This window comes from Ursus americanus, chromosome 30, assembly GCF_024610735.1.
Source record: "Ursus americanus isolate L20-20 chromosome 30, mUrsAme1.1.p, whole genome shotgun sequence".
Lineage (NCBI taxonomy): Eukaryota > Metazoa > Chordata > Mammalia > Carnivora > Ursidae > Ursus > Ursus americanus.
The window spans coordinates 25,468,961-25,492,303 of NC_142156.1; the positions used below are offsets into that span (position 1 = coordinate 25,468,961).

The following is a 23,343-nucleotide window of genomic DNA, read 5'->3' on the forward strand; positions in this document are numbered from 1 at the left end:
CCGGCGGCTCTCCTAGGTGGAGAGGCCACGGCGCGTGCGTGCGTAGACGGGGGTGGGGCGGGAGAAGCATGTGTGGGGCGGCCCCGGGCCGCGGCGCATGCGTGAAGGGACGGGGGGGCGGGGCATGGGGGGGCGGGCCGGGGCTCGGGCCGCGGCGCGTGCGTGGAGGGACGTGAGGGGGGGGCGTGTGGGGCGGGCCGGGGCCGCGGCGCGAGCGTGAGGGGACGCGGGGTTGAGGGGACGCTGGGTGGGCGTGTGTGGGACGGGTCGGGGCCGCGGCGCGTGCGTGAGGGGCCGCGGGCGGGCCGGCCGGGGGTGAGGAGGCCCGGGCCGAGAGCAGGCCGCCGCCGGGACGGACCCTACGCACGCCGGTGGCCGCGGCGCGCCTGCTCGCGGAGGCCCGGCTCGTCCTTGATTTGCCGTTGCCGCTGCCATTGTGACGGATCCCCTCCCCCTGCGCGCCTGCTGGGTGCGCGCTTGCAGGTACACACGCGCGCCGGGGGGTGTGTTCGCTGGGTCGTCGGTGTCGCGTCCCTGGGCTGGTAGCCTGGTCGTGCAGGCGGGCGCGAGTCCCTCGGTGAGAAGCGCTTCCTCCTGCTGTGGTGTCCAGCCCGTGCGTGAACGACGGTCTCGCCGTGGCCTTCACGCACGCGGTCCTGTTGGGCCGGAGCAGCGGCGACACCGAGGGTGTGCGTGTGCTCCGTGGGGATGCGGTGCGGGCAGGTCTGAGCCAGACGCTCGGTGGTTCAGGAGGAGGGTGCCCTCCCGCTGTCCCTCCCCCGCGGCGAGCGCTCGCTGCCCGTGGCTCTTGGAGCCTCTGCGGAGCGGGGTCGTGCTCCTTTCGTTGGAGTAGGACGTTTCCTGGCCGCGGCAGCCCTGCGTTCCCCGGCGGAGCCGGCGCGGCGCCCTGGACTCCGGCGCGCGCCGCGGGCTGTGGGTGGGGAGCGCGGGAGCCGCGTGCTGCCGCTTCCTGCAGGAGCGGGTCTGTCCGCCGGCGGCGGCGGGAGAAGGGGCCGAGCGGCTTCGCCTTCTGCTCTAGTCTAGAACTACCAAGTAAAGAACCCTCTTTACTTGTTGTTGACGTTGGATGGGCACTTACTTTCCTCAGCATCTCTGGTCCCATCGGTATTTTCGGTGTCTAAGGCCGGCCAGTTGGTGTGTGGTCTTTGCCAAAAACATTCTACCGCCCGTGTGTCCAGCTCCCACCTCCGTGATCTCAGCGTGCGTGTTTAAATCAGATGAGCGGGAGGTGGGAATGTGTCTAACCTAGTTTTATTTTTCAGAGACAGCTCAAGTGTAATGTGTTGTTGTTTTCCCTTGACACGAGCGTTGTCAAGCTATCCCATGATCCGTATCGTCTGGTACCTGGTTCGGTGCCACAGGTAAGGCCACCAGCGACTCACGTAGAGCCCGCCCAAAGTCTGGAGAAGGTGAAGCGTTTCGGTTTTGTCCCGCAGGGGCAGAGTATATTGTTGTTTACGAAGCAGGAAAGGGAGGACGGGATGTCCTCCAGAAGGCTCGCTGAGAAACGTGTCGGGGTGGCGATGTGGGCTGGACTTCACTGTCTAGACAGCGAAACAGCACAACTCCTCCTCCGCCCTTTTTAAACCACCTCAGCACTACACTAACTTTCTCTCTGACCCAAGTCCTGTGTGTCATCAGAACTGTCTCCTTCTTGCAAAGCCTCCTGCACAGTGACTTTCACACATTCCTGCCTGTTCTGGAAGATTGTTCCCTTGTTCTCTCATTTCTTCTCTCAACACACGTTTGCTGAGCTGTTAGCATGTGCCCGCCACAGGGCAGGGATTTGAGATTCAGATAAATCACAGAAGGAAGTCTGTTTTTCAGTATTTCATATTAACATTGTCTCCACATTCCCCTTAGGACAATACAGTATTGACATAGATACAAAGCAAACCTCTGGAAAAGAGACTGCGAAATTACTCTTATTAATTCATTAACTGTACCCCCCCCCCACGTGGAAGAGATTCAGTTAACATCAATGAGTTTTTAGTGAAGTGACTGGAAAGAAAATATGTAAGTGAACAGATTGCGTTACTGTCCTCAGTAACAAGCTAACGCATCTCTTTGTAGAAGAAACTCTACTGACCACAGTAATAGAATACCTAATATTAATTTTAACTAGAAATATGCCTGAACTATATGAGAAAACTTTAAAACCTTACTAGGGGATAGAAGAAGAAAGGATGAATTGGAATGAGAACACTTCTGTTTTTGATTAAATTCAGTTGTCAAGGAAATATAAATGGATTTTTTTCAAGAACCCCCATGCACTGTGTTCTTTATGTCTTCATCTTCTTAATGTTATGGAAGTGGTTTGTTGCTTTTCATAATTTGGTGAGAAAATGTTTCTGTTAAAGAGAAATACTAGAAATGATGGGTTTCCTTGCTTTACAGGACATAAATTCAAACATTGAAGGCTTAGTAACATAGTTTAAAAAACCTTTTACGTTTTAAGAATTTTTATTTTAAGGAGAAGGAAGTTCATATTATAATACCTCTGTTTTGCTTATAATACTCTTTGACCAGCAGTACTCCTTCTCGCATATCTCCTATCAGAGTTGTTGTCTCCTGTCACATCAGCATGTCTTCATCTTCTGGCTACAAAGCAGGGTCAGGACTGGATGTGGCATAGGCTGTATATGTATCTCTGATACAGTACAAACACCCAAAGCATCATTTTTGCCTCTTTCACACATTCTTACCTTTTCATTGCTATCTCATTTTTATCTTTTCTCATATTTCATTATGAAAACTTGAGCATACAGCTCCATTAAAAGAATACTTGTAAACCCCTCGCCTAGACTCTGCCATTAACATTTTACTCTACTTATTTTAACATAGATCTATTTCTCCATCAGACCATCTTTTTTGTGTGTGTATCGAGTAAATTGCATACATCAATATACTTCTCCTAAATACTTGAAAGTGTATTTGTGTTATTAACTAGAATTCAGTATTTGTTCAGCTTTTTCTTTTGATGTAAAATTTACATAAAATGAAATGCACAAAGTGAAAGTATACATTTGCTGAGTTTTTGCAGATGCATGGTCTTTGCCTTTTGTATCATCAGTTATGTCTTTGGCATCTCTCCTGACCCCAGAGTTCTAACTCTGTGGCTGCTGGGCCCTTTTGCTAATCATTCCTTGCCCTCTGCACATGCTAAATACTAATGAACTTACTAAAAATCTAAAGAGATCCTGTTCTCTTTTATTAAGAAACATATACTCCAGGGGCGTCTGGATGGCTCAGTCGGTTGAGCATCCAACTCTCGATTTTGGCTCAGGTCATGACCTCAGGGTCCTGGAATATAGCCCCAAGTCAGGCTCTACACTCAGAGAGGAGTCTGCTTGAGACTCTCTCTCCCTCTTCCTGTGCCCCTCTCCTTGCTTCCTCGTTCTTTCTAAAATAAATAAACAAATCTTAAAAAGAAAAGAAAAGAAAAGAAAAGAAGCATATTCTTCATACGCCTGAATGAAATGTTGTCCCTGACAAGGTCTTGCCTGTCTCCGGGCACTGGTGCCTCAGTACTGGGTCTTTAAATGGAGACTGGAGGGCAGACACCTTAGGAAACAGATACGTTATCTTTTTGGGTGTTCATTAAGTATTGGACAAATGCCAGTGGAACAAATACAAAGTTCAAAGCACTATGCTAGTCTTTTTCTGAAATTTAGAATGAGATTATCCCAGTTCTCAAGTGGTTCCTTATCTTACAAGGGAGGTGGACGATAAGTAGTGTGATGAAGTGCTAGAAGCATGTACAAAGTGCTCCATGATTACTGCCCAGGGAACAGTTATTCTCCCTGGGACAACAGGAAGGCTTGTTAGAAAAGGTGGCATTTAAATGAGGCCCAGAGAGCATGGGGCGAGTACAGCAGGAATTAAGGTTGAAATGTTGTCAAGGCTATGAAAGTCGATGGTTCTGAAGCCTGTATACTCAGTGACTTGGTCAGAGCCGTGCTGCAGAACCTCTTATGCCCTGGATAGTCTCTTTCATAACCTCGTGGTTCATACTGGAAGCTTCTTGCAGCCCATCTCTGCCCTGGTGTTAGGCAGAATAATCACTCCCCCAAGAACCAGAACCTGTGGATATATTACAATATTATATGGCAAAAGGGACATTGCAGATGTGAGTCAACCAAAGACCTTAAGATGGGAGATTACCCTGGATTGTTTAGCTGGGCCCAGTATAATCACAGAGGTCCATCAGAGTGGAATAGGGAGGCAGAAGGTGAGCATGGGGGGAGAGGTGACTATAGAAGAAAGGCTTAGAGAAAGGTGGTGTTCCTAGCTTCCTGCCTTACAGGCCTCCAACTGATGCCTCCATCTGAGCTTCTGACTCTATCCCTTGCCCTCTTCTCTCCTCTGGCTCCCACCTGCTTGTCTGTTACTTCCTTCCTCTCAGTCTCCAGACACTCTCCAGTCCCCAGCACCTCTTGCAGCTGTGCCCTTTCTCTTCTTATTTCACGTCCAAACTTTTCATTCCTTTTGTGGAATTTGTCTGCTGTTCCCAGTGGTATATTGAGACCAGTCTCCCCTAATCACTAGTGAACCCTTGTCTAACCAATCCTGTACCTTATGCTCCTTAACTTACCTGAACTCTTAAGTCTCCCTTGAAGTTCTCTCTTCTGGCTTTCAATACACCTCTCTTCCAGATCTTCTCATTCTCTAGTGGGTCTTTCTTTGCCTCCTTCATGGGCTTTTCTTTCTCTTCTGTTTCCTTCTTAAATGTTGATTTTCTCCATAATCTAATCCTGGTCTTACAGTTCATTGTACTCTTCACATTATCTTTGGTTGACTTTACAGTCATGGTGTCATCTGATAATACCCTTAGCTAGCTTTATCAAATCTTACTGTTTCTTAGTGGGCTTTCTAGGAATTAAGTCATAGGGTTGTTGATAGGAATGTATGATCTCACTTAGATTCTTGTCCATCTGCCCACTTCACCTTTATCTCATATTGGAAGAACGTAGTCACTCTCAAATCTGTGACAAAAGACCATCCCCTACCCTCCAAGTCTTGGAGAATATAGCTGACTAGTTTGGATAGATAAAGATAGAACAGAAATGTGCAAGGCAGATGATACAGCTGGATAATCCTCACATATACATATGTCTCCTAAATGTCATTTCTCTGGCCTACTTTCTGAGTTTAAAACCAACCCCATCAGGATGTGAGGACGATCTGGCTGCGACATCTGTCACCCCATTGATCACCAGGGTTGGTTCAGCTGATCTGGCCGGCTAGGTGGGTGTCCCCTTCCTCCTTCACGGCTCCATGTGTATCCCTCCAGAAGCTGCAGGTTCAGTCAAAGAGGACCGCCTTCCCCAACAGAGGAGGGCCATTCTTTGCTCAAGGGCATAGGAGAAGCTGTGCTCCCTGCTAGAACCTCCAGGCAAGCTCTCAAGGCCCATTTGTAGGAGAACGTAGGGCAGTCAGGTTTCCAAGACTCCAGACACATGAGGCGCTGCATGCGGCAGTCTGCTTTTCTTTAAAAACAAAACAAAACAGCCCAGTCCCATCAGTCCTCTAGTGCCTACTCCTGATACATTGTTGTCTTATCAGTCACCCAGGAAACTGGAAGTCATCTTTAACCCCTAAGCCATCTTCACATTCATAGCTATTTGATTTCCAGGATATACCAATCTTTTCAAAGTCTGCCTGCTCTGCATTTCCACCATTAACAGTCCTAATTTGTGTTCCTGTCCTCTGGATTATGGTATTAGCCTCCTTCCTTGTTCCTTTCCTGCTGTTATATCTTCCTCCAGTCCATCAAACCACTGCCCCAAATGCAGAGGAAGCGTTTTTAAGGAGCAAATCTAGTATAATTTCTGGGCTTATAACATGTAGGAGAGAGTCTGAAAATGGCATTTTTCTGAAAATGGCTCTTTTGTCCTTTTGTGACCTAGGTCTGGTCATGTGTGTCCTTGGGCTCCCTTCTGGCTGTCCCTGCCCTTCACAGTATGCACCAGCTGCAGCGAGCTCCCTGCCCTATACATCATTGATTTAGGCTCTGCCTTTGTTTACACACGTCCCTACCCTCCTCTGTCTGCCTGATTAGCTCTAGGACCCAACCTTGAAACCACCAAATGGTGCTGTGTGCTGTTGTCTGTGCTCCATGCTGTTATCAGAGCAGTAGTCATCGTGGACTCTAGGTGTCCATTTTCAGTGTCTTCAGCTAGACTCAGCTGCTTGATGTCAGAAATAAGTACTTTATTCATGTTTTTATCTCCTGGGCCTTGTACAGAGCCAGGTACATAGTAAGTGTCCACTAATTATTTATTAAAATGACAGAAGAAGATCTAAATCTATAACATCAAGATAATAATCAACTTACCAGCTGTTTCCCTAAACACAAGTAAAACTCATCCCAGTATCCCCACCATGGCAGTGGCAATTGTTACTTTAGAGAAATCCGTTTGACCAGTTGCACAGAAAGATTCTTTGTGAATCTGGTGACTGATAAAAGAATCTGATTAAAACAGGGCGCCAGGGTGGCTCAGTCAGTTAAGCATCCGACGGTTGGTTTCAGCTTAGGTCATGATCTCAGGGTCTCGGGATTGAACTCCACATCGGGCTCTGCACTCCGTGTGGAGTCTGCTGGAGATTATCTCCCTCCTCCTCTCTCTCTGCTCCTCTCCTGCTTGTGCATGCATGCGTGCTTTCTCTCTAAAATAAATAAATAAAACCTTAAAAAAAAAGAATTTGATTATCCCTAAGAAGTGGTAGGATTTAATTAACTGATTAGTTCAAATAGATTTGAATAGTTGCGTAGATTAGATAACGGCTTAGATCAGTGATTCTCAAACTTGGCTGCACATTTGAGTCACCCAGGGAACTATTTAAAAGAAACAAAAGCCTGGTGCATCCCCATAAAATTAAGTCAGAAACTCTCAAAGAAGGATGGTATGGGACCCAAGTGTCCTAATTTATAAATATACCTGGCATTTCCAGTGTTCAGTTAGGGCTGAAAACCACTGGTTTAGATAAAGGTTTGAGTGAGTTATCACAAGTGGAGGTTAAGGGAAATTAGCATGACATGAAACTAATTGCAGGCTTTTTTTGTATTTTATATAATCCTAAAATGGAAGAGTTATTGGACTGGACCTTAGACACCTATGTAAAGCAGAGGCTGTACTGTAGTTGTTTTTTTAATAAGACCTGATTGAAAATTTATTGGTGGCCAGAATTTCCTGCTTTCTTAGGCAACCTGATGTATTTCCAGGTGTCATGTGATTGTAATATTGATTTGTAATTGGTTTCTTTGTGACTGCATACATTACTCCTAATTCTGCCCTCTAGAGCAAATCAAAATAAATATTCCTGTTCCACAGGACCTGTAAACATGTGAAAACCATTCTCTTTCTTCCATAAAGTAATTTCTTTTATAGTTTATCATCCCTTATTTCAACCTTTATTCATGTGACATTGAAAAGTAAGTTCCAGGAAAGGTTAAGAAACCTCCTAAGTATTGGAGCGGGGCCTTGAACCTGGGCGGTCTGGCTGCAGAACCCGTGCTGTTAGCTGCAGTTGGAAATGTGCCCTTGAGGTTGATGAACAAGGTTGGAATAGAAGACAGAGTGGTCTATTCACCCTAGCTGAAACACAGTTCTGTTGTTTGCCTGGCAGGGGGATAGACATTGGGGATAAAACAAGTAGGTACACTGTGTGTCCTGAAAGTGCCCAGGGGGGCATTGAAAGTGGAGACCGAGAGACGCAGCAAGGGGAAACCTACTTTAAAGTTTATCATTGTGTAAATTATTAGAGAAGACTGAGAACCAGGATATACAGAGGGAAGCTAGGTGAGGAAGGAAACTTAAAGAGTTTAAAGAACAAATCAAAAGGCCACCAAGTGTCCTCTGTAATAGATGTGAATGGTGAGAACCGTTTTAGTGGTGTGGCAGGGCAGAAGCCATACTGCTTTTATTTGTGTAAATTTGCATAGAACTGAGATGGAAATCCGTAAGATCTCCAGAAGACAAAGATTCGAAAGAACTGTAAATACAAACATGGGAAATATTCAAGCCCAGTATTCAAAAGGTGGAAATTAAAAATACAATCTAAATTTGAAACAACTTAAAAATGAAATGTTTATAGACTTCTGTTTCTGGCCAACATGGAATAACAGGGACAACGGCAACAACAACAAGAGCAAACAGACAGACAAAATACATGAGACAAAGCACATGAAACAGTCGTTCTAAGACCCCATATCACATGACAAAGGACAGTCATCCCTGGGAGATGGAAAATCAATGAGGTAAGCCCCAGTTTATTGCCTTGAGAGGGTTTCCAGTTTACAGCAGAGGAAGGAAAAACTGAGGTGGAGCCCAGCAGACTTCCTAAGTCAAGGATGGAGCTGAGAATCTAGGGAGAGCAAAGCAGCTGGAGTTCATAGGACAGATCACCAGAGAGGAGAGGTCTGCAGAGGGTTTCCCACGAGTACTCAAGAGCACAGAGCAGCGCATGTGTGTGAAGAAACTCCACAGGGCCAGGGAAGGAATCCGCTATAGGGTTGGAGGGAATAGTCCTGATATTTGCATGGGGAATACGGCCTGTTACTGCTAGCCAGACTGGAAAACTCTTGTAATTCCTGGAGCACTGGGAGTGGAACTATTTAAACCACTGAAAGGAAAAATAACTCTACTTAGAATTCCTGAATTTAGCAAAAATATATTTCAACAACAAAGACAAGACAGTCAACAGAATGGGAGAAGATATTAGGAAATTATTTATCTGATAAGGGTTTAATGTATATAGGATATATATATGCTCGTATGTAGAGTATGTAAAGAACTACAACTCAGTAACACAAACTATCCAATTTAAAAATGGGCAAAGGACTTGAACAGACATTTCTCCAAGGAGGATATGCAAATGGCCACTAAGTACATGAAAATAATGCAAATGAAAACTACAATGAGATATCACTTCACACCAACTAGAGTGGCTATAATAATTCGAAAAAATGGAGTAACAAGTTTTGGCAAGCATGTGGGGAAATTGGAACTCAGCATCACAACTCACAGTAACACTGCCACTGTGGAAAACAGTTTTGTGGGTCCTCAAAAAGCTAAACATGCAATTACCACGTGACCCAGCACTTCCACTTGTAGGTATAGACTGGAAGGGATTGAAAGCAGAGACTCGAGCAGATACCTGTATGCCCGTGTTCTACAGCAGCACTGTGCACAAGAGCCAATAGATGGAAGCAACCCAGGGCTCTGTCGACAGATGAAGGGACAAACACAATATGGTCTCTCCATACCATGGAATTTTATTTGGCCATTAGAAGGAGTGAAGTTCTGATCCATGCTACAGCATGGGTGAGCCTTGAAGACATGATGTGGAGTCACATCAGCTAGACATTGGCAAAGTAGATGAGAGACTGGAGTCTGAGGGGATGCAGGAATAGGGAGTTGGGTTAGGGTTTCACAGTTTCTGTTGGGGTGTTGAGAAAGTTTTGAAATTCCTAGTGATGGTTGTACAATATTGTGAATGTGATTAATGCCGCTGAATTGTACACTTAATGATAATTAAGATAGCAAATTTTGTTCATTTTTTTTACTACAATTTTAAAGATTGATAATGTAATTGCCAAAAACCATTGGATTGTATACTTTGAGTGGATGAATTGTATGGTATGTGAATTATATCTTAGTAAAGCTGTTTAAAAAAAAAAGGCAAAATGAAGACATTGTCAGACTTAAAAAGCTGAAAGAATTCATTACCAGCAGACCCACATTGCAGGAAATTTTAAGAGATGGCCTTCAGGGAGAAAGGAAATGAAACCAAGTGGAAATCTGGATCTACAGGAAAGAATGAAAAGCAGTGGCAATGGTAACTACGTAGGTAAATATATGATATTTTTCCTTATTATTAAAGTATCTTGAACAGATAATTGGTCATGTATTGGTTTCCTATTGCTGTGTAACAAACCATCACAAACTTAGTAGCTTCAGACAGCACCCACTTCCTAGCTCACTGTTCTGTAGGTGGAAGTCTGACCCACTCTGGCTGGGTTTTCTGCTCAGATATCCAACAGCTTCTTTCAAGGTATTGGCTAGCCTGGGTTCTCATTTGGAGGCTCCGATTGTTGGCAGAATTCAGTTACTTGTGGCTATAGGACTGTGATAGGACTGGCTGTCAGTTGGGTGTTGCTCTTAGCTCCCAGAGACTGCCCCCATTCCTTGCCGTGTGACACCGTCCACATCCGGTAATGGCATATCCAATGTTTCTTGTGCTTCCAATCTCTGACTTCCCTTCTCTGATCAGCTGGAGAAAATACTTGTTTTCTTGTCTGTAAAGTAAGGGTGTTAGATCAAGGCAGGTTTTGTGTCTTGTTTTCCTCAAAAAAGAGGATTTGTAGCAGCAGAACCATTAAATTGCAAATGAAATTTTGCATGGAACTGTGGAGACTAAGGGGAAAATGGCCACCTGCGTAGTTCTTCCTACTTCTGGGAATTTCAGACATTGTAGATGTATTTTTGGACGATCTCTGATGTTCCTCTTTGTGTGGTGGGTGTTGGCATTACACCCATCCAGGTGTGAGGGAGTCTAGTAGCTGATTTATGAAACGTCCCTCTCACAGAGACTTTCCTCATGTTTCTTTCTTTTCTCCAGCTTCATCTTCTCAGGATCTCCATTACTCAAAAAAGTATCGTCAAGAACAGGAGGGCATGGAAGCCAAGTCGCTAACTGCCGGGTCGCATGTAAGTTGGGCTGCCTTCTTTGTTTTCCAACTGAGAATCCCTTTTTGCTTAAGTTCTGGGTTTCCTTTGCCTAGGACCTTCGGAAATTACATCTTGGACACTCTCCTCCGGGAGACTAGCGCCATTTTGTTTGCTTTATTTGTGGCTGTAGTTTTATTCATATACTCTACACTGTTCATATGCCTTTTATATAAAAGAAATGCAGGGGTAACGGTGACGTGGGCAGGAGTCAAGTGGGGTAATATTGAGCACTCTGATAAAATGCTTTGATCCACACTAGGGAATAAAGTCTACAACACACTTCTCCCTCAAAACTGATGCGGGAACTGGGAATGTTGTGCCTTGAGGGTGTCTCTGGTGCCTGGTTGTCCTAGATGTGGAGCTGGCTGTGTGCTGCCTCCATGGGGAGCTCCGGCACACGTGATGTCTTGTTTAGGGGTTGCTGCCGCCCAGGCATGAGGAGCTTGGAGGAGGGTGGAACCTCTGGGAGCATCCAGGGTGGGAGACTGGGTCCCTTGTGGGCCCAGCTTCCCCTGGAGCATCCTGCATGTATTACCTCTGGTATATTGAAAATCCCACCAGAGTGTTGTGGTTTTTGCTTTCAGCTGTGCTACATATGTTGAAGGACTTAGGAAAACTCGTCTATTATATTTACCCAGATATTTACTGTTTTTGTTGCTCATCTTTGATTACTGAGATTTAAAGTTTCTCTTTGGTAACATTTCCCTTTTGCTTGAATAACTACTTTTAGTATGTGTTTTAGAGCAGGTTTGCTGGTAACAAAGTCTTCTACTTTCTTCGAGAGTATGTTTTGCATTGTTCCTGAAATAGTTTTCACTGGATATAGAAATGGCTTGACAGTTCTTTTTTTCAGTATTAAAAAACCATTATTCCATTGTTATTTGACCTTCATGGTCTCTGAAGAAAAATCCTCCTTCAAGTAAGTGTTTCTGTGTGTAATCAGCATTTCTTTTTGATGTAGCTAACGAAGGCCTTACGGCTGTATCTGTTGTTTCTTTGTCAAATTACTTTGTTACTATTAAAATATAATCTCCATTTTAAAAAAAATGCCACTCTAGGAAAAATGTCTTGGATAATCATTTTAGATCAGAAAACATGGTGAGGTTGGTCTCTCTCTTTTTTTAAAAGGATTTATTTATTTTAGAGAGTGTGAGTGCGAGTGGGGGGAGGGCAGAGGGAGGAGAGAAGCAGATGCCCCACTGAGTGTGGAGCCTGACATGGGGCTCGATCTCACGACCCTGAGATCATGACCTGAGCCAAAACCAAGAGTTGGATGCTTGATCTACTGAGCCACCGAGGCGCCCTGAGGTTAGTCTCTTAAGCATTAAGTTGTACTTGAACTGAAGACTGTTTTGTCTCTCTTTTTTCCTGCCTTGAATTGGGTTCTTTATTTCACAGAATGTAAGTGTAGATTAACTTTGGTGTCTGATACTCCTTGCTATAGCTTTTTATAACAAACTTCATTTAAATAAAAGTTCTTTTGGGGCGCCTGGGTGGCTCAGTCAGTTGGGTGTCCGACTCTCGGTTTCAGCTCAGGTCATGATCTCAGGGTCCTGGGATTGAGCCCCACATTGGGCTCTGCGCTCAGTGGGGAGTCTGCTTGAGGATTCTTTCTCCCTCTCCCTCTGCCTCTCCCCCCTAATAAATAAATAAGCAAACAAATAAATGTTCTTCTAACAGTTTCTAAACCCAGAGCGTAACGTGGAACTGGTTTTTGGACAGGTATCTAGTAGCCATTCCTTTTAGGACCTGACCAGAACCCAAATAGGAACTACTCACTTTTGGAATAAATACTGGTCCATTCTCTTTCCCTACCCCAATGCTGTCTGCCTAATCTGTCTTTCGGTCAGTACTCAAGAAGGGGAGGGCAGAGTTATACATCTGGCTTATTACAGATTTGTTCCACGTTGTAGACACTGGTGACCTTCGAGGATGTACTTGTGGACTTCACCAGGGAGGAGTGGGAGCTGCTGGACGCTGCTCAGCAGGTCACGTACAAGGATGTGATGCTGGAGAATTACAAGAACCTGGTTTCCTTGGGTAAGACTAGCTTGTGTTCTCAGAGATATCTCCCCGTGATGATTTTGGTTCTTCCTTGATCACAGGGTATGGGGACTGAAGCACCTGTATCAGAGTGTGAGCTGGGTTAGGGACCTGATTTCTTTGGGGCATAGAAGAGGGTTTGGTACTCACTTCTGATTTTGTGGAAAAAAATTTGTTTTGATTTGTTGAATTTTAAAAAATACATATTTTGCTGCCTCTGTAGCCTCCTCTTGTCTACTCTTCAGAGTCCCCCCAGGACTAAGAAGGGGTTGGGGGTTGGGGCTGAATCTGGGATGCTCTTCGTGTCCAGCCCAGAGCTCCCCAACCCCTGCCCATTTCTTTACCTTTTGCTGTGCACAGGGCATCAGCTTCCCAAGCCAGATGTGATCCTCCAGTTGGAGAAAGGGGAAGAGCCATGGCTGGTGGAGAGAGGGATTCACCGGGAGACCCATCCAGGTGAGCACCAGGCAAGAGACGCTGTAGGCTGTAGCCCAGAAGAGCTGTTTGGGGCTGGAGTCCTTGGACATAGTGGTCACTAGTTCTCATTTCTGCAGAGAAGACTGGGTTTATTTACCTTCTATTTTCCTATGACCAGTCTTTCTACAGTCTTGTCACACATCATTTACATTCGGAGACAAAGGTGTGTTCCTCATGAAAATTATCTTTCTGTTGATGCGCTTGGTTTCAGCTCTGTTGGTCTTGCTTTCCTGATTCTTACACTGGTTCCAGCGTCCCCATCCTCTCTTTCCTTCTTGCCTGCCTTTTCCCTTTCCTGTGGCCCCTTCCCATGGCCTCGTGCCGCTTCTCCACGTAAGCCATGCAGTGGGGTTCAGTCACCGGCCGCTCTTCTGAGTTTGCAGAAGGCTTGCCAGTTCCTGCTGGCTGAACTCCTTTCTCTCCGGAACTGCTGCTCCCAAAACACCTCTTTCTTACTGTATTCTAGCTCTTTATTTCATGTTCTCTCAGTTTACTCATATTTTATTTTCGTGTTAATATCTAAAATGCAAATCATTATGTGGATTCCGAACATCACTCCTTTCCCCAGCTTCCCTGTGCATTGAAAATCTGCTTTCTAGGTTAAGAAATAGAAGGTTGAAGGGGCACCTGGGTGGCTCAGTTGGTAGAGCATCTGAGTTCAGCTCAGGTCATGATCTTGGTGTTCTGGGATCAAGCCCAGTATCGGGCTCCCTGCTCATCGGGGAGTCTGCTCTTCCCTCTCCCTCTGCCCTTCCCCCCGCCCCCGGTCTGTCTCTTTCTCAAATAAATAAATAAAATCTCGTAAAAAACAAAAGAAATAGAAAGTTGTTGTTGTTGTTCTTCCATTATTCTCTAGAAGCAGTCTTTTCCCTGACCTGTGCTTGTAAGTGCAATCCTCTGGGATCTTCCTCCTCAGCCATCTTGGGTGCTGCTGAGTCATACCGCAGATAGCATCCTTGGCATGTGATGAGGCATGTGACTCCAGTGTGGCCTAGTCACGCTGTGAGGACCTGTGTTGCCTCCGTCTGATCCCCAGTGTCACACGTATCAGGTGCTTCCCTGCATCTTGAGCTTTGAGTGTGATGTGAATAAAGTCTGTCAGCCTTAGTTGTCCTCTCTGAAACCTCTTACGACCCTCGTCAAGTACAGGTCCCTTCCTTTTCTGAGCTTCCACTTTGAGTGTATTGTAAATACCGTAAACTGTTTTTTACTTGTTTTACATTTGGTCTTGTAGGTGATTGAGCTTGATCAGCCAGCTGCTGTGGGGCCTTGGGAGGAAAGATTGTTCTCTGTTTTCTTTCATTTCTGCATAACTTCCTTTATTTTTTTCATTCCTGTGTTCATTCATTTAGGACGCTTTCCTGGATGTCTCTTGACAACTATCTAAAACCAACTAGATGAGCAGTTTAGATTTCTATTGGGAATTTGCTGTCAAAAGAAATAGAGAAGCTCCCTGTGCTGAAACACACGGCTATGTGAGCTTCATGGTCAAAGTGGAAAGTATGGTGGGTGCTGGCTCTAAAAATGCAAATGGGGGTCACCTGCCTGGCTTGGTTGGTGGAATGTGTGACTCTTAATCTTGGGGTTGTAGGTTCAAGCCTCACATTGGGTGTAGAGGTTACTTAAATAAAATCTCTAAATAAATGCAGGTAATGAGTTGACAAATGGATGTTATATGTTTTAAGTATAACTCACTTAAGTGTTGTGTTACATAATACGTGGACAAATTTTAGGATTTTGATGAAGACGGCACCCTATTCATATGTTGAAACACACCACTCAGGGTTGTTCTCCTTGGTACCCAGCCCTCACTCTTCCTCACACATGTTCATTTTAGAATTTTCCATTTGGCATTTGTGGTTTGAAACACTTTTCATGAGATTTTGATGCCTCGGGCAGAGGAGAGGGAAAGGATGGTGATTTCCTATCAGAGATCATGATGGCAGTACACACACACACACACACACACACTCTGGGCTGGTGTTCAGCCTTAAAAAGGAAGGAAGTTCTGCCATCTGCTACAACATGGATCAACATTGAGGATACTGTTTAGTGAAATAAGCCAGACACAAAAGACAAGTACTGTATGATTCCTGTACATGAAGGTACTTAAAGTTGTCAAAACCATAAAGACAAAGCATAATGGTGCTTGGGAGGTGCTGGCGGGAGGGGAGGATGGGACCTTACTTTCTAAGAGGTACAAGGTTCAGTTCTACAGATGAGAAGAGGTTCACAGACGGCTGCACAGCCATGTGAATGTTCAGAGTGCCTGAGGTGTGCCCTCAAAAGTGGTTAAGATGGTGAATGTTATGGTATGCCTACTCTACCACAATTTAAAACAGAGAAAAGGGTCGCCTGGGTGGCTCCGTTGGTTGAGTGTCCAACTCTCGATTTCGGCTCAAGTGATGATCTCAGGATTGTGGGATTGACCCGTGTCCATCTCTGTGCTCAGCAGGGAGTCTGCTTGGGATTCTCTCTCTGCCTCTCCATCTGCCCACCTCCCCCAAATTAATAAATCTTTGAAAAACACATTTAAAATTAAAACAGAATAAGAGATCAGTAGTGAAAGAAGATAGGGAACGGTGGGGTTCCCACAATGAAGGTAGTAGTCAGGAGCCTGGCACGGGGATCACTGTCAGATGAATCACTTTCCTGGTGCTGCTGAGATAAGGTTCCACAACCTGAGTGACATCAGTGTGTCCTCTTAAAACTCCAGAGGTCACAAGTCTTAGATCAGGTGTCAGCAGGGCCACATGCCCTCTGCAGCCCCTAGGAGAGGATCCTTCCTTGCCTCTCATGGCTCTGGTAGTCCCATGTGTTCTGTGGCTTGTGAGCACATCATTCCAGTCAGCCCCACCTTCACATGATGTCTTCCTGGTGTGTCTTTGTGTCTCTTCTGCTCTTGTAAGGACAGCAGTCATATTGGATTGGGGGCCCAGTCTGCACCAGTACTACTTCATTTAACTAACGACATCTACAATGATCCTGTTTCCAAGGAAGCTTGCATTTTGAGGTTAGGACCTCAATGTATCTTATTTGGGGCACGCAATTCAACCAATACACCAGGTAAGAATAGGATATCACCCCACTTGGGTAGGGAGAGGTGGTACTTTGTAAATAGTGTTTTTTGGGGGTCCCTGGCTGGCTTAGTTGATAGAGCATGGAGCTCTTGATGTCAGGGTTATGAATTCAAGCCCCCACACTAGGCATAGAGATCACTTTTAAAAAAATAGTGTGGGGTTTTGTTTTGTTTTGTTTTGTTTTGTTTTGTTTTTCTAGGCTAAGAACCTAACATTTTGAGCACCTGGGTGACTCAGTTAAGTGTCTGCTGTCAGTCAGGTCATGATCCCAGGGTCCTGGGATTGAGTCCTGCATCAGGCCCCCTGCTCAGTGGAGATCCTACTTCTCCCTCTCCCTCTGCCTGCCACTCCCCCTGCTTGTGGCTTGTGTGCATGCGCTCTGTCTGTGAAATAAATAAAATGTTAACAAAACAAAACAAAACACCTAACATTTTACCTAAAAGGCATTGAGAGACAAACAGGCTTTTAACCAGGGGAAATAATGTGCAGTAATACACACAGATATAAGCAAAGGGGCAAAAAAAGTCCAGGAGAATAAGAGTTAGGGGCTAGGGTGCGAGTTAGTGTCCTGTGGTATGAATCCTATCAGTGGTTAAGTCCTTTTTTTTTTTTTTTTTTAAGATTTTATTTATTTGGGACAGAGAAAGAGAGAACATGAGTAGAGGGGAGGGGCAGAGGGAGAAACAGGCCCCCCGCTGAGCAGGGATTCCCAATGCAGCACTTGGTCTCAGGACTCTGAGTTCATGATCTGAGCTGAAGGCAGACGCTTAACTGACTGAGCCACCCAGGCGTCCCAGTTGTTAAGTCTTGATGTCTCAGAACAAAGGGATCAAAATACAAGACCAGGAGAATGTTAATAATGATTACTGTGCATTGCTTTGACTGTACATGTGTCAGAGTCTGTGACGAGCTCACACCTTACAATACTTAACAATAATTTTACACCACAAATACTGTTGTCTTTTGGATTACAGATACACAAAGTGATATTTGAAAAGTTTAACAACTTGTCTAAATTCACCACTAGTAGCATTAAAGCTTCGATTTAGAACTTGTGTCCAGTTGGCTTTTCCAGCCTGTCAATGGCCTTTCTGAGAGGTTGCTGTACCACTTATCTGGGCATTACTCTGTAGTGCTTTGGTTGTGTCAGGAACAGGCCCTGCCTCGGCATATGGTTGGACTCATGGTTTAGGAATGTGAAATTGGCTGTAGTGGGAAGAACGTATGTCAGGAGAAGGGCCTGACAACAAGTAGACATGTCAGGTTCTTGTGTCATTAGTAGATTAGATCATGGGAGTGCAGACCTTTCTGTGGGATTTCCCTTACTGCCCCCCAGGACTGAATATCCGATCCCATGTGTCCTACCGAGTCCTGTGTCTCCTTGCCCTCATTGCTTCTCTCACCTACTGCACAGCCCAGTGCCTTTCCCGTTTGCTGCTCTTCTCTGCCCTTTCTCACTGTCCGTGAAGGCAGCCATACGAGCGGCTCTATACAGCCTACATACTTGTTTCTGCATCCCACCACTCAGACCTTAGTATGTTTTTTTGACTTACACAAAGGTTTCTTTTTTTTTTTTCCAGATTTGGAGACTACAGTTGAAATTAAATCATCAATTTCCAGTAAGAGCATTTCTAAAAATAAACAATCCTATGGCATTAAAATGGAAGGAATTGCAAAGAATGATCTCTGGTATTTGTCATTAGAAGAAGTCTGGAAATGTGAAGACCAGTTGGACAAGTATCAGGAAAACCAGGAGAGACATTTGAGGCAAGTGGCATTCACCCAAAAGAAAGTACTTACTCAGGAGAGAGTCTGTGAAAATGGTAAATATGGGGGAAACTGTCTTCTTCCTACTCAGCTGGTACTGAGAGAGTATTTCCATAAACATGACTCACATACTAAAAGTTTAAAACATAACTTAGTGTTTAGTGGTCATCAGCAAAGTTATGCAAGTAGCAGTGAATGTGGTCCAACCTTCTGTCAAAACATTCATCTTATTCAGTTTGCAAGAACCCAGCCAGGAGATAAGTCCTACAAATGCCCTGATCCTGTTAACTCTCTCACCAGTGGTGCATCCCTTGGTATGTCTAAGGGTTTACATAGGGAGAAACCCTATGAATGTAAGGAGTGTGGGAAATTCTTCAGCTGGCGCTCTAATCTTACCAGGCACCGGCTTATTCATACTGGAGAAAAACCCTATGAGTGTAAAGAATGTGGAAAATCTTTCAGCCGGAGTTCTCACCTCATTGGACATCAGAAGACTCATACTGGTGAAGAACCCTATGAATGTAAAGAGTGTGGAAAGTCCTTCAGCTGGTTCTCTCACCTTGTCACCCATCAGAGAACTCACACAGGAGACAAACTGTATACATGTAGCCAGTGTGGGAAATCTTTTGTTCACAGCTCCAGGCTTATTAGGCACCAGAGAACTCATACTGGAGAGAAACCCTATGAATGTCCTGAGTGTGGGAAGTCTTTCAGACAGAGCACACATCTCATTCTGCATCAGAGAACTCACGTGAGAGTGAGGCCCTACGAATGTAATGAGTGTGGGAAGTCTTATAGCCAGAGATCTCACCTTGTGGTGCACCACAGAACTCACACCGGACTGAAGCCCTTTGAGTGTAAAGACTGTGGAAAATGCTTCAGTCGAAGCTCTCACCTGTTCTCCCATCAGAGAACCCACACTGGAGAGAAACCTTACGAATGCCACGATTGCGGGAAATCCTTCAGCCAGAGTTCTGCCCTCATTGTGCATCAGAGAATTCATACTGGAGAGAAGCCATATGAATGTTGCCAGTGTGGAAAAGCCTTCATCCGGAAGAATGACCTTATTAAGCATCAGAGGGTTCATGTTGGGGAAGAGACCTATAAGTGTAGTCGGTGTGGGATTATCTTCAGCCAGAACTCTCCACTGATTGTACATCAAATAGCCCACACTGGAGAGCAGTTCTCAACATGTAACCAGTGTGGGACCGCACTTGTCAGTAGCCCTAACTTTATTCGATACCAGACTAATCATATTAGAGGAAATACTTATTAATATACTGAATGTGGAGAGTTCTGTACAAAGAGCAATAACTTCATTTTGCATTGGAAACTCCTCCTGGAGAGAAGCTCTGTAGATGTTATTTGTGCAGAAATGCTTTCAGTCTTGCTACTACCCTTTTGTGCAGTAGGGAACTGGTCCTAGAAGGGGAAATAACCCACAGACTTCATTGTAGGATACAAATACATCAGCTTTTCTTTCCACAAATTTCTACAAAAGTAGTCGTCCTTGGAGCATTCTTGACTAACCCTTAAAATGCTAAAATCTGAGAAGGAAACATTAAGTAGGGGAGTTGTTGAGAGATTATCCAACTTTGTTACCTTCTTCAAAAAGACAAATCAATGAGAGTTGCTACTGCAAAGAATAAAGAATTGATACAGTTATTGTAAGAAAAGTGGAAAATAGTATTCTAGTGAATTAATATGCCTTTTTTTTTAAGTTAATTGTTCTCTTCTGGGACATTTAGTAGTTTTTACTCTGTTTTGTGTGTCTGATTTAAACCACATTTTGGTTAGCAGCAGGGAAAATGCTTATAATGTAAAGCAGAAAAAGAACAAATTTACTAATAATGGTACTTATTTTAAATATATTTGCATGTGGGCAAGAATTGGAAAAGTATCTATGGATAAATGACCAGAAATGATTTGTTAGGTAATGGGATTGAGTGAGTTTTATAGTTTATTCCCTGTTACTCGGATATCCAGCCTCTCTGTTTTATCATCAGTGTTGCTCACGAACCGTCTAGTAGCAGACTTTCCCATTCTGTGTTGTTTTGGGTCGTAGTTAGAATTGCACTGTTTGAGACAGGGTGCTGGAGGCTCCTGGGAATTTAGAAACAGTGATTCTTGGACATTGGGATCCAGAGGAAGATTAGGTGTCTGAGCACACCAGGGAGGGTCCCCATTTGAGTGGGTGCAGGTACTTGGGCCATACTTAGAGCAACTATGCTCATGAAATGAACAGCACTGCCCAAAGCCACCCTCCTTCCAAGGTAGTCCTTTATCTTTATATGTAGTGGTTAAATGCATAAGCTTGAGCTAGTGGTTAAATGCATAAGCTTGAGCTAGACTACCCGAGTTGAAATTCCACCTCTGTCCTTAACTTGCTGAGCGAACCTGGGCACACTGCCTAACCTCTCAGTGCCTAACTTGCAGACATCCGCTTCTGTTAATTAGGGGTATTACTTACCTTGTAGGACTGTGGTGGGTATTAAGTGAGTAAACACATAAACAGCTTAGAATAGTGCCTGATGTATATTAAGTGCTTTATCATTGCTAGCTGTGGTGATTGGTGTTACTGTTGTTGCCCACCTTGGTGTGTGTCATTGAATTTAAACCTGCCTGAGTGTGAGGAAGAGCTCGTGGGGCTCTTGCTTCCCTCCCAGCCACATTTCCCTCTTACCTCCTTCAGCACTTAGCCTGAGGAAATCACTGCCCGTAGTGGGTGTATAGACTCATTTCTGAGGATCACTAAACAACTTGTAGTATTGTATGTGAAATCATCTTGTTTGTACAGAGGTTCTCTTCTAGGGAGAGGAGCCTAATCTTCAGATTCTGTGGTGAGTTCATGCCCCCAAAAAGATTTAGCAGGAGAACCTGTTTTAATTCTCTCTCTCTCATTCTGTAAACTGATCTCCTGTGTGTAGGGATATGTCCTGTGTGCTAGCCGTTATCTGCCATTTGCTAGCAAACAAGATACATGTTAGACACTTAACGATTGATGGTTGAATGATAAACATTTTGGAGACCAAGAGGACAAAGATCTTGATGTGTGTCTCACAGGACAAATCTAGAAATGATTGCTTGTGTCATGAGACTTGGGAGCCGCAGGGAACATAAGACCATCTAACTCGTACTCTTCATCATACAGTTGAGATTGGCTCAGGTCTCACATTGCCAGTGAAGTCAGACCCAGAACTAGATCTCCTGTCCCTCGTTACTGCTGCTCTCCTCGGTGCATATATACCAGTGACACGTATAACATACTCCTGTCAGAGGTAGTTTTCATGGTAAGCAGCAGTTCTCTGTGGAGTGGAAGAGTAGCCCCTTACCTTGGCCTCTTAGAGTTTCTGATAACCTACGGCTCAAATTTTCCTCAACTGTATAATGGAGATACTTCTAGGATCTACCTCAGGGGGTTGTGGTGTGGATAAGGGAGATAATGTGTATAAAGTATTTAAAACAGTGCCTGGCACACTATGTGTGTTAGCTACTACTAATATGGCTAATACTAACACACTAAGGAATGTAGGAAGAGAGAAATGTCTATAGATGATCACTAAACATTACTTATAATGGTGCAGAATTTTCAGTGTAAAATGTATAATAGCAAAGTGGTTATAGCATATCCATGTCATGGAATATTATGCAGACATTAAAATGATGCAAACAGAGTTTGTTAACAAGAAAAATGTTGATGCTGTCATGTGTTGAAGAAAGCATGATAAATAATTGTTAATATGGAGTAAACTCAGATATATAAAAATAAATTAATTGTAAATGAATGAAATGGATCTTCCTCAAAACTCTTAAGGAAATTTGTCAAAAGATTAATAACAGGTAACCTGCTTTCTTTTCTCTTTCTTCTTTCTTTTTTGTCCTTTTCTACGTTTTCCAAGCTCTCCTCAACAAATATATATTACTTTTAGGACCCGTCTCTTCAGTAAGGGAATATTTTCTCTCCCAGAGATTTCATATACAAGGAAACTACTAGAATCTCAATAAGGGAACTTGACAGCAGGTAACTCAGCAGTTGCCGGTGGTTCGCGATGGGAGAGCAACTGACAGCAAAAGGGGCCACAAGGGAACCGTTGAGGGTGGTCTGTGTCTAGATTGTTGGTGGTTCCATGACTGTGCTTGTCTGTTAAACTCATTAGACTATACATGTGAAGTGGATCCATTTTGTTGTGTGTAAGTTTTACCTCAATAAAATTGATTTTTTAAAAATATTCAGAAAATCAAGAATTCCTGGGAAATCTGAGAAAATCTGCAGCTTCACATGAAAGCTAATAACAGTAGTATTTGCTGATTTTATAATTCATCTTCATTTATAGACAGCTTAATACAAGGTAGCCAATCTGCTAAGCCCTTTAATACAATAGATTATTTCTACCTATAGCCCTGTGGGGAACATATTCTCGCCCCTATGTTTAAGGGAACTAGAGTTTGGAAATTTTAGGTAATTTGCCCCAATTTACATAGCTAGTGAAGCTTCATATGAAAAGTAACTAGCAAGTGTGTGGTACATCTCAAGCAAGGTGATATCTGGGATTTTGTAGAGGGTCTTATGGACCCTTTATATAAAAAATACACACTACCGTTGTTACTTATTTTCTCCAGAGACAAATTCACTCAGATCTCCCTTGAGTAATGTCGTCTGTCTCCCTCTATATTATCATGTGTCCTATCTTAAAATGATGTAGGTACTAAGTAGAAATTATGATCTGAAGGTAAGGAAGTAAATTACTGTGAAAAAGAGTAGTGGCATGTAAGTTATATGCACTGTCTTATTCCGTTTTCACATTAATGCTGTTCATGCGTATTCCTTACTTCTGAGTTCACAGTGACGTCCCTCCAGGTTGCACAGTAAGAAGTGGAAGAGCCAGGGTTCAAACCCACATCACTTTGGCTCCAGCACATGCAGTGTTTCCACTACTACTTGCTGGCTCCACATCTGGCTAAGGATCTTGGTGCTATCCTGAGGGTCATGGGAAACCACAGGGATTTTAAAGGCCCCAGTATCCTCAGTCACCACTGTTAGAGGGTCAAAGGGGATTCGGAAAACATGTTCTTTCTCTTTCCTTCCTTCCTTCCTTCCTTCCTTCCTTCCTTCCTTCCTTCCTTCCTTCCTTCCTTCCTTCCCTCTTTTCTTTTTTCTTTTCTTTTCTTTCCTATTCTTTCTTAAGATTTTATTTATTGAGAGAGAGCACGTGGGGGGTGGT

At 44.1% G+C, this 23,343-nt stretch overlaps 1 protein-coding gene across 12 annotated transcripts; it reads left to right on the forward strand.

Moving 5' to 3' along the window:
* The first annotated feature begins 248 nt into the window (after positions 1 to 248).
* ZNF10 (zinc finger protein 10) lies at positions 249 to 22,350 on the forward strand. 12 transcript variants are annotated; one of them, XM_087857469.1, is made up of 7 exons: positions 249 to 483; positions 1,284 to 1,382; positions 8,150 to 9,873; positions 10,645 to 10,733; positions 12,668 to 12,794; positions 13,158 to 13,253; positions 17,935 to 22,350. In XM_087857469.1, the coding sequence occupies exons 3-7, from the start codon at positions 9,807 to 9,809 to the stop codon at positions 19,395 to 19,397; spliced, it is 1,842 nt and encodes a 613-aa protein (XP_087713595.1). In that variant the 5' UTR covers positions 249 to 483; positions 1,284 to 1,382; positions 8,150 to 9,806; the 3' UTR covers positions 19,398 to 22,350. The 12 variants fall into 12 exon arrangements, with proteins under 12 accessions (XP_087713595.1, XP_087713592.1, XP_045671685.1 ...); XM_087857470.1 differs by lacking the exon at positions 249 to 483 and adding an exon at positions 485 to 577; XM_087857466.1 differs by having other exon boundaries at positions 1,284 to 9,873.
* The last annotated feature ends 993 nt before the right edge of the window (positions 22,351 to 23,343 follow it).